The sequence below is a fragment of the Cyanidioschyzon merolae genome, chromosome 7, assembly GCF_000091205.1.
Source record: "Cyanidioschyzon merolae strain 10D DNA, chromosome 7, complete genome".
NCBI classification, from domain to species: domain Eukaryota; phylum Rhodophyta; class Bangiophyceae; order Cyanidiales; family Cyanidiaceae; genus Cyanidioschyzon; species Cyanidioschyzon merolae.
Window position 1 is genome coordinate 78,314 of NC_010133.1, and position 9,886 is coordinate 88,199.

At 56.0% G+C, this 9,886-nt stretch overlaps 4 protein-coding genes across 4 annotated transcripts, besides 1 other annotated feature; 2 read left to right on the forward strand and 2 right to left on the reverse strand.

Annotated features, from left to right (window-relative positions):
* Nucleotides 1–408: 408 nt before the first annotated feature.
* Nucleotides 409–2,121, forward strand: CYME_CMG030C (similar to beta-tubulin folding cofactor E; the record flags this gene model as incomplete). Its single annotated transcript, XM_005535789.1, has 1 exon — nucleotides 409–2,121. The coding sequence occupies one exon, from the start codon at nucleotides 409–411 to the stop codon at nucleotides 2,119–2,121; it is 1,713 nt and encodes a 570-aa protein (XP_005535846.1).
* A 247-nt stretch (nucleotides 2,122–2,368) lies between these two features.
* CYME_CMG031C (hypothetical protein, conserved) lies at nucleotides 2,369–5,527 on the reverse strand (the record flags this gene model as incomplete). The annotated part of the gene is made up of 1 exon (XM_005535790.1): nucleotides 2,369–5,527. One exon carries the CDS (start codon nucleotides 5,525–5,527, stop codon nucleotides 2,369–2,371), a length of 3,159 nt encoding a protein of 1,052 aa, XP_005535847.1.
* Nucleotides 5,528–6,898: 1,371 nt separating this feature from the next.
* CYME_CMG032C (hypothetical protein) lies at nucleotides 6,899–8,509 on the forward strand (the record flags this gene model as incomplete). Its single annotated transcript, XM_005535791.1, has 1 exon — nucleotides 6,899–8,509. One exon carries the CDS (start codon nucleotides 6,899–6,901, stop codon nucleotides 8,507–8,509), a length of 1,611 nt encoding a protein of 536 aa, XP_005535848.1.
* Nucleotides 8,510–8,539: 30 nt separating this feature from the next.
* CYME_CMG033C (mitochondrial intermembrane space complex subunit Tim10) lies at nucleotides 8,540–8,806 on the reverse strand (the record flags this gene model as incomplete). The annotated part of the gene is made up of 1 exon (XM_005535792.1): nucleotides 8,540–8,806. The coding sequence occupies one exon, from the start codon at nucleotides 8,804–8,806 to the stop codon at nucleotides 8,540–8,542; it is 267 nt and encodes an 88-aa protein (XP_005535849.1).
* A 7-nt stretch (nucleotides 8,807–8,813) lies between these two features.
* Nucleotides 8,814–9,886: part of a sequence feature (repetitive element) that runs on past the window's edge.

Genomic DNA, 9,886 nt, shown 5'->3' on the forward strand with positions numbered 1-9,886 from the left:
TGGTCTGATATTTGCGGTCTCTATCGAACGGACGCAAAAGGTGGCTCGTGCACTCGGACCCCAGGGAGGCACTCTGTGCTGCTTCTGATGCGAAGGCCTCTCTTCGCTAGCCAGTAGTGGCGCCATCGAGCCTCTTGGCGACCTTTCCCCAGTCTGCGAAACGCATTCCTTTCGTTGCATACCTGCCAGAAAAACAAACAAAATCAAACATGGCTATACGTTCCATGTACTTCAAAAAGTCATCGGACTGAAAAGAACCCAAAGCATGCCCCGAGCGACAGCCGCCAGGCACTGGACCCGCAACCTTGGCGTCCAGCAGGATGCACCAAGTCGCATACACCGGAGGCACTTCCTTTCGCAAACCCGACCCATTGGCGGTGTCGTTGGTACACGTCGCCCCGTACTCCTATGCGCGTAGCGTATGGATCAGCCCGAGGTGACTTGCGCTGGCGTGGTCAACTCCCGGAAGTAGACGGTGGCAAGTACACTTGGGTCGGCGTCGAGTGGGACCCCGGCCCCGACGCTGACAAGCACGGGCGCCACGACGGTACCTTTCGAGGCAAGCGCTACTTCTCGTGCGAGCGAACACCGGCACGTGCGAGCTTCGTGCGCGCAGACCAGGTACACTTTCCACAGTCTCTGGGTTACCTTCTTGACGCGTACCAAAAACCAGGGACGCAGACGCAACCGGGCGATGTGTCAGGATCGACGGAGCAACCGGCTGCTGGCGTAGCTCCGCTAGTCTCCGCTTGTCTGGCACGATCATGTGTCGTCTGGAACCCAGCTGAATCGGCGTTGGTTGCTGAACGTCACGGGAAAAGTGTTCGGTACTTGGACATATCTTTTGGACTTATCGAGTACTACGAAGACGTCGCAGAAATCCTGCAGACTTTTCCGAGACTTGAAGAGCTGGACATTTCGGGAAATCGATTGCGACCCCGCAACTCAACTACGATTTCGCCAAATCATGCGCTCAGCTCTATTGCGTGGGTGTCTCAGTCACTGCGGATTCTACGCTGGAACTGCGCAGGTGTCGAGACTTCGATCGCGGCGCTCGCTCAACTCGTCCTTGGTTGCACGGTGCTCGAGGAGTTGCGCCTCCATGGGAATCATATTCGACTTGAAGTACGCAGTACGAACACGACCATACTGCCTCGATCACTTACGCGCCTCTACTTGGGAGCGAATCATTTGGAATGTGTTGCTTGTCTGCCGTCGCCTGAGCTCGAATTACTAGACTTGAGCGAGAACCCTGCACTGGATCGCTTGGGAGCGCCAGCCTCTTCCACAGAGTGCTTTGCGCCACGGCTCTCTTCGCTGAACTTGACGGATACCTCATTCGTTTGCCTCGAGTTTCTAGCGGATCCCAATCACTTTCCGCAACTACGTAACTTGCGTCTCCGCCATCTTCCACGGGATCACATTATAGCCCGAATGCCGTATCTAGAAAAACTGAATGGTTCAGAGATCACTGCTGCTGAGCGGCGGGAAGCAGAGCTGCGATTTCTCGCCGACTGGTCAACTGCTGCACAGGACGCGTTTGCATCGTCGCCTCTCAAGCGCCGTGTGGAAGCGCTTTGTCGCCAGTACGGTGTGAAAGCAGAGGCGCCTCTTCCACTGCCGTCGCCTCTGCCACACATGGAACGGGGATACGTTCCAGTGGTACTCGGGCAGCTGCGCATGGACGCGCCAGTGCCGACGCGGATTCCTCTTGCATCCCTCTCGCAATGCCAGCAGCAGCAGCAGCAGCAGCAGCTACTGCTGCAAGTACCAGCGTCCACACCTTGGTGGCTAGCGGAACGCATCGCCTTCACACAGTTGTCCGGGATCCGGAATCAGCTGGTATCGCCTCCGTCCGATGATCGTCATCATGTCGTCGTGCATCTAGCGTATGCAACCGCACATGAGCTTGCTTTGCAACCTCAACCCGATTGGCTGACAACGCTAGAAGAGCTTGATTCAGCTGGAAAGAGCCCAGTTTATGTGCTGGTCCACATCGAAAGGAACAAGTCACATGTCAAATGCTGCGACTCGAAGAGCGCTGCATCCGCGGCTGACGGTCTAGACGCGAACGCACCAGCCACTGAGACGCCAAGCCAATCAGTGCCGCTTGAATCGTAAACGATCACAAAAAGAAAGCGCTCCTCTAGGGTAGATTACGATGCAGCTATGCGCTTACATGTCTATGGTTTCAGTCATCCATGCAAAACTGGGTCATGAGTAACATGGAATCGTGCACAAATGGTCGAACAAGTGGACGCCTCCCCTCATACAAATACACACACACATGCGAACGTTTACATGGGCACGGCTACCCATAGAGACACATACGCCTACACACCGCCACCTATGCCTGCTCGTCGAGATCCTATTGCGTCTCACCATTTGCCTGAGATGTGCTCACAAAATCGCTGCCCGACAGGATACCGAGTTGCTTGGCGATTTCCCGTAAACGCTCAATACACACCTTGTTTGTCTCATCGTGGACATGGTAGCGCTCGAGAAACAACCGCACCTGGGACGCAGCAGATCGATCCGGAATCGTACGCAGCAGGAGATCGTCGTTCTCGAGCTCACGATCGTGACTCGAGCTTCGCTGCTGGCGTACCAACATAAGCGTTTCCGCCAGTGCGAGGTATGCCTCCGCAAGCGTGAACTGCTGTGGTGGCTGCGGCGCCGTCTGCTGGAGCCCAGCCCCGGCCGAAGCCATCTTTTTCGACCCGAACTGCGACGGACGTGTCGCTGTCTCGAGTGCTCGGATCGTCTTGCGACTGTACTCAAGCGCTTCCGCTAGATTGCCGTGCCTGGTTGCACAACGACGCAACGCGTCCCAAACGATCGGATCGCTGATACCTGTCGCTGCTACACTGCGTAACAGCGACTCAAGGGCGCTCATTTGACGCACCCTGACCGGGTCATCCACATGCACATCCTGGTCGGTAACCGAGGTTTCATCCAGAACGTCGCTCATGGCAGCGAGTATCGCTGCGAGAGCGGCGTGATCGTAGCCGTCGCGTCCGCGAAACTCGAGGAGCTTGCTCTGTGCTCGAAGTGCCAACGCCCATTCTTTGGCACCAGTGGCAGCGATCAGGAGATTCTGCCATACCTGCCATGATTCAGGGCGTAAACGGGCCGCTTCTGCGAAACACTTGACAACGCGGTGTCGTTTGAGCATTGACGCTGGGTTACCCGCTTCCTCGGCCATGGTCTGCCGCAGGAGAGCATGCCCTAGGTTGCTCCAGGCCTCGGCATGCTCGGGTTCGTACTGCACGGCGCTTGTGTAGGACTCAGAGGCCCAGTCCCAGCGTCCAAGTTTCTGTGCACAAAAGCCACAAGCGAACCATATATCCTGGTGCAGGGGATTCACAGTCAGCGCTCGGCGAAAATGTTCATAGGCACGCTGCCAGTCGCCACGGCGCATTGCCAGGCGTCCAAGTGAACGCTGGGCTCGTGCGTATCGCTCACCGCTGATTTGCCAGGCTTGGTTGTAGAGCGCCTCGGGGGTGCGATGTTCGTCCAGCGGGCGATCTCGTTCAGGCATCATGACCAACACATCGCCGAGCACACAGAGCAAACGCGGACTACGGTCACGGACGCGAAGCAGCTCTATGAGCATTTGGTAGGCTCGCGTCCAGTTGCCCATGAGTCGGTGGCAATCGACTGCGTGCTCCCACATCTCGAGTGATTGGAAAACGTCCAGTGCGGATTTCACCAAACCGAGACGACCGAGCATCCCGGCCCATTCGCGTTGCATCTGCCATCGTAGTGGATAGGCAGTAGCGAATGCGTACCAGAGGTGCTTCGTCAGTTCAGGTCGAGGTTGCGTGTCGTTGTAAAAGCGTTCCACAAGTTCCTCCATTTGCTCCATGACTCTTTCCTGAAATCGAGCACGATCTAGTTCGAGGCGAGTGCGCACGAGTAGCGCATATGCTCGAAGCAGGGCGTGCTCTGCCTGCGCTTCGGTTGATCGCTCGGTTGCCTCGATGATGTACTCCACACAAGACCGAATGTTTTCCTTTGAGAGCGCAGTTGTGACCTGTTGTGAAGCATCAATGGCTACAAGTCCCGAAAGCAAGATACAATCTGTGACTGAGAGCGGATGTGGTGATACCTGCTCAGAGCCGACGCTCTCGATGCATACCGTATGGCCCAGGTACTCGTCGTCGCGCAGCGGTATTGCACGTGGCATTCCCGCTGCATATGGAGACGAGTGAGCGTCTCGAACGACCACTGCCGCAGATTCGGTCTCCGGAGGTGCATCAGTCCCTTGATGATCATGTGCGGAAGCAGGCAACACCGCACGGCAACTCGAGTCCGGTATCATGACCGCTTGGCTACTGGGCACTGCACAGCTCGCTTTGCTTGCCGACTCGAGGCGAGGCTCGCTTCCGAACGAGCGTGCCTCTGCTGTCGTTCCGCAACATTCGAGAGTGGCACCCCGAGACGTTGCCCCAGATAGATCCAGGCTGCTCGCATTGTCGTGCTTCTCCTTGTTTTGGCAATCCGTTTCGCGACGATCAACCCTAGTCGCTGTTTCAGGCGGGACGGCATCCTCGTTACAATGGGTTCCACAGTGTCCGGTGGCATGTTCAGCACAGCGCCTTCCGCCAGAAACCGGGTGCGTATCGGGTGCTGGAGTCCCATCGTGGCTTGTGGTGCTGATGCTGCTGCTGCGGTCGATACGCACACGCAACAACGCCATGGGGCGCTTCTGGTACCGCAGTCGAATGCCACGTTCGCCGCTGAAGCAGATGCGGGCACCTATCCTGCTCGCAGCATGCTCCAGAAACTCCCTCGCAACTTCTCCGAAGCTATAATAATGGTTCATCAGAGAGAACTCCATACTGGACAGGAAAGTTTCGGCGAGCGTTCCATCGAATGTCCATGAAGCGGTAACCTGCTGCATCCGGTAGCGAGGTCGGCTGAAAGGCGGCACCACAACCTGCACCTCAATCGTATTCGAGAGCGCTATAGCTTTCCCAATACTCAGGATCTGGTCCCGCAAAAGCGCAGATGGACCTGATAAACACTGTTGGTAGAGCCACAGTGCGCGAACATACCACCAGGCCTGATACGCTGAGGTCCAGTCCAGCTCAGCGAGGCACCGCGTCGCCTCCAGCAGGGCACAGGCAGGCGCGCACGCCGCTAGCCAGTCTTCGCCATCAACAGCGAGAGTGTCTCGTTCGGGCTCCTTCGTGGACCTGGTGACCCGAAGTGGCCAAGTGGCAGGAAGCGGCGGCCCCGTCCACTGATCACGCACGAACGCAAGTATCAAAGCTATGGCGCGTAGGTAGTGTGCCCAAAAGTGTGCGTTTGAAGCAGATTCCGCTACGAGTACCTGCTCTTGGGCGTTTACGAAACCTAGTGCGGTTTCAATGTCGCGGCGGACAAGGTGCAAGGCCAAGTCTTCGAGATGCGGTGCAGTTTGGTCGCCGCCAATGTTCTCCGCTACAAGCCGGCGAAGATCCGCAGCCCCCAGGTCACGTGTATCCGCACCCGACCACAGCAGCTGCTCCAAAGCGGTCATGATCAATCGAGTTTGGCTGCCGAAGCGCACAGGAAGCTACCGTTACGGACAGCGAGGTGGAAGCTTGGCACGAACGCCGGCAGTGCACCGCCACGCGGCGTCCAGTCGCCAAGTTTCCACTAGGTTTCGACGTGCGGCCGTTCACTGGTAGCCAATCGTGGACGCACAAAAACAACAAGCGGCTGCTTCAGTGCGTGCTCGCTGGTCACTGACGTACTTCGAAAGGCACTGAAGACGGAATTGGCACTGGAAATGCTTGTTGTGAGTGCGAAGCGGTATCCCAGCGGCAACAGACCCGGTAGCAACGCGCCTGCGCATAGCAAGCCGGTCGCGAAGGCTGCCGTCGAGACTCCTGCAGGGTAGCTCTCGAGAGAGAGAGAGAGAGAGCAGGAGAGAGAGAGATGCTTTTGGGTACATGTCTGCAGTGCGTGTTGGTGAAAGGTAGCAGGCGTTTCACGTGGTAAGAGGCCTGTGTTCAGAGCTTCTCTGACGTACGCTTTGTTATACATTTGCGGTACGTACTGGTGAAAGGTAGCAGGCGTTTCATGTCGTAAGAGGCCCGTTTTCAGAGCTTCTCTGACGTACGCTTTGTTATACATTTGCGGAGCGGACCGCTTCAAGGCATGTCAAGTTACATAGAATGGGGCTCAGCATCAAAAAAAAGCGCTCCGTACGAATCAGAGCAAACTTCTGGTTTGATTCTCAGAATTCTTCAAGTACCTGGAGCAATTCGTAGTCGGAGGATCACGAGCGACATCTTCTTCCAGGGCGCATCGCCCTAGAAATCCGCGTACGGTGATGCTCCATGCCATCAACACAACACGGCTTGTGCAGGTAACAGGACAACGCTGCGCGGGTGCATATCGGTTACAGCGTCTCGGGCAGCGAGCCAGGTTATGATCGGTATAGAGCGGGCCCGTAGGATCCCATGCACGTCCGCTGGATACGAGCGCAATACCGCATGTCACCATATACGACATGTTTGAGAGCAAGAACATATTGAATGCACGGCGACGTGTCTATTCAGTAGTGTTTCGACCCGAGGTTCCAACAGGGCCTCCTTGTAAATCTTCACATTTTCACCGCTACGATAACGCCGACCGCCGTTGAGCTACCAGAAAACAGAGTAGAGCATCCCATTTAGAGATCCAAATAACGCAGGATGTAAGCAAATGAGGCCTAGGCAATGCTACGTGAATGCTCGCTTCAGGAAACGCATCACGAGTGGATTCGCACCAGCTGAACGCTCTGACGAAGCGTTTCAAATCCTAAGCCACGTGCTTGCGCTTATTCCGCGTCCGGGCTGTGTCCGGGAACGTTTCAGAGAGGGTGGAGGGTTTTTGATGATGCCCAGGCACAATACACCAGGTCATGGAAACGAAAAACTGCGGCAAGCATTCGGATTATGAGAGCTCTGAGGAAGACTTTTTCGTTCTTAGTCGAGACGCTCCGGAACTGGACGCGGACGTGCTTGCCGGCGAGTGCGAAGCTGTGGGCGCCTCCGACGATGACGCTATGTTTGCAGGACCCTCGTGGGAAGCCAAGACGACGCTTTCTGCAGCAGCTCGAGAGCGGAGACGACGCCGAAGCTGCCGCTTGTTGGGACGTTACGGGCCAACCTGGGCGGACTTGTCACCTGAACGCGGTAGTGCGTGTCCGAGCGTTCACGCCCGAATCGCAGCCGCAACCGCTTCAGTCGCGCCAGCGCAACCTGTAGACCGCAATGCACCAGCGGAAGATTCGTGTACGCCCCGTGGGACAGCGCAATCAGAAGAAGAACGTGGAACTACGGACGAGTCCGGACGTCGAGTTTATCCGTCACCGGAGGCGAGTTTAGAGCAGTTGCTACGACGACGACGACGACCGCTACGGACCGAGCCCGACGTCTGCTCGCAACTCGGTTCTGAACGCACCTCGCAGGCGAGTTTCGGACGAAACGCAGCGAGACCTATGAATGTTGGTGACAGCTCTAGCGACGAGGATGTCAAGCTCGTCGCAGAGTATCCAGCAGAGTCCGTAGAGCAGCAGTCACGAACAACATCGAATGAAAATCCACCGGTATCGCAAGAGCCGATGATCACCGGCCTTTGTCGAGAAAGAGCGATGAACCGGAGAGGATCACAGAGCTCGGGATGCACGGGAACCAGTGGCAACCTGGTTTCTTCCGAGGAATCTGACGGACGTACACGGGATAAGCACGCGGAAAAGAGCCTGGTCCACCATCAAAACCACCAACAACAACAACAACAACACCAGGTTGATATCGAGGCAGCGAGTCGCGATACAGGGCGCAAGACTGCCAGATCTCGACACAACAAATCCGGGGATCGTCGCACGGCCAAAAGCCTTCGCTCCAATCCAGAAGCCACTCGCCAGGAGACGGTACATGCACCGCTCAACCGACCTATTCCTATACGGATCATGATGCAAGGCATGGAAGAGCCAATGTATTTCACAGTTTTCCCGTACACCATACTGGATGAGATATTTGCCACATTTGCCCGGATGCACGGATTCGACTGGCACAACGATCCTCTGCATTTCTATCGGGAAGCCGACGCCACCCTCATATTGAGCGGTACGCGTACCATAGACTTGGCACTCCAAGCTGGCGAAACAATCCGAGCAGTTCTTCGTAGCGGTGAGCTATCGGCTCCCATCCAACGGAACGCCTCTACTGCGGTGAATGCTCTTGCGTCATCCACGCGGCGCACGACGACCTCTGCGGGAACAGTAACATGGCTGCGGATTCGCTATAGCAGCACGGAAGCGCCTCGTTGCTACGCTTTTGCCATGCACGGCCCAGAGGCAGCTCCACTTGGTGTCCTATTCTCTCGCTTCTGCAAAGACGTCGGCATCTCCGAGAAACAAACACGATTTCTCGACCCCGACGGTGAGCCGCTCGACCCACAGAGCACAGCAGCCGAGGCGGGGCTTGAGCCAGACGACCTAATCGAGGCTCGCGTCCACAACGTTCCGTAAAGCTCGGCATCCGCAGCTTCCAGCTCGCTATCACTGTACGGATGGAGCACCACCTGCCGCTGGCATGGGTTGGCCCTCCTGCAACAGCTCTCCAATACGCTGTACGGCGCCCATGTACTTGAAAACGCAGCGATCCACACAGACACCCTCACCAGTTTGCAACTCGCCGTCGTGATACCGCGTCACGCACTTGCGGAAGCATGAATCCGTCATTTTTTGAAACAGGTCTGCGTAAAAGCTCATTTCCCTCCGAGCCAAGTCCACGGGGTTTACCCCTGCAGCAAGTGCACTAGCCATTGACACAGCCAACAACAAACGCCTTTGAAAAGAAAAACGCTGCCGCCAGTGGTGCACAGTAGTGGCGGCGAACGCGCCCCGGACAAGCAGTCTCCAGCTGACGGGCAGACGCATCCCAGCCTTGCTGGGCAGGCCACCCACCACTGGTTTCAACTTTTTCTCATATAGTTGGACTTTGAGAGGTTGTCCAACAAAGTTCTCTCTTGTCTGCTGTGGAGGTCTTTTCTCAATCGCCGCGCATCTCCTTATATTGACGGCGGCGTTAAAGTCTCGGTTCACAAACCGCATACGTTTCTTGCCGTCGTTGGTTGTACTTACGAATGCGAGTAGCCCTCGCACTTTTGTTCTCCTCTCCATTTGCACCTCCGGCAGCGGTCCGTACTTTGCTATGTCTTCAGGACTCCCCTGGCGCTTTTCCATCTCGACCCTTTGAAGTGTACACTCCAGCTCATGGTGTGTATCGGACGTTCGGAACTCATCTATCCGTATCGTAACAAAACGCCGTGCATTCTCCTTGTACGTTCTTGTCGTTGGAGCTGGCGGAGTCCCTTTGTGGGTCTTCCAGCGCCCCACTCCGTATGCTACTACGAGCCTCTGACTTTCAAGCTCTCTCAAGGCACTCAACTCATTGAAAAATTCGCGAACGCCCGCTGCTGACCACAATACGGATTCATACGCAAACGAGCCCACCGGGGCTTTGTATACTCTTCCCACAGCGCCTCCCAAGGAGCAACATGAACATCCATGCATTTCAGAAAAGCTTCAAAGTCCGCTGCGCGGCTCGTCACCTTGCTCATAGCTTCCAGGTGCTTCTTCAATCCAGCATTCTCTATCTCGATTTTCTTCCTTGCATTCATTATACCGGATTCTCGGTAGTATCTCGCTCTCGAGAACCTCAAACGACGCATGTCGTTCTGACGTAATTTACTGTGCGTACCGTATTCCGCACGCTGGGGTACTGCGATGGTTATGATATTTGTGTTTCCGGGGTCCGCGCCAACGACAAAGTCGTTATTCTCTACCTCTTGCGTCGCAGGATCCTCCTCTTTGTTTTCCTCATGCTTCGCCGCGCCAACGACA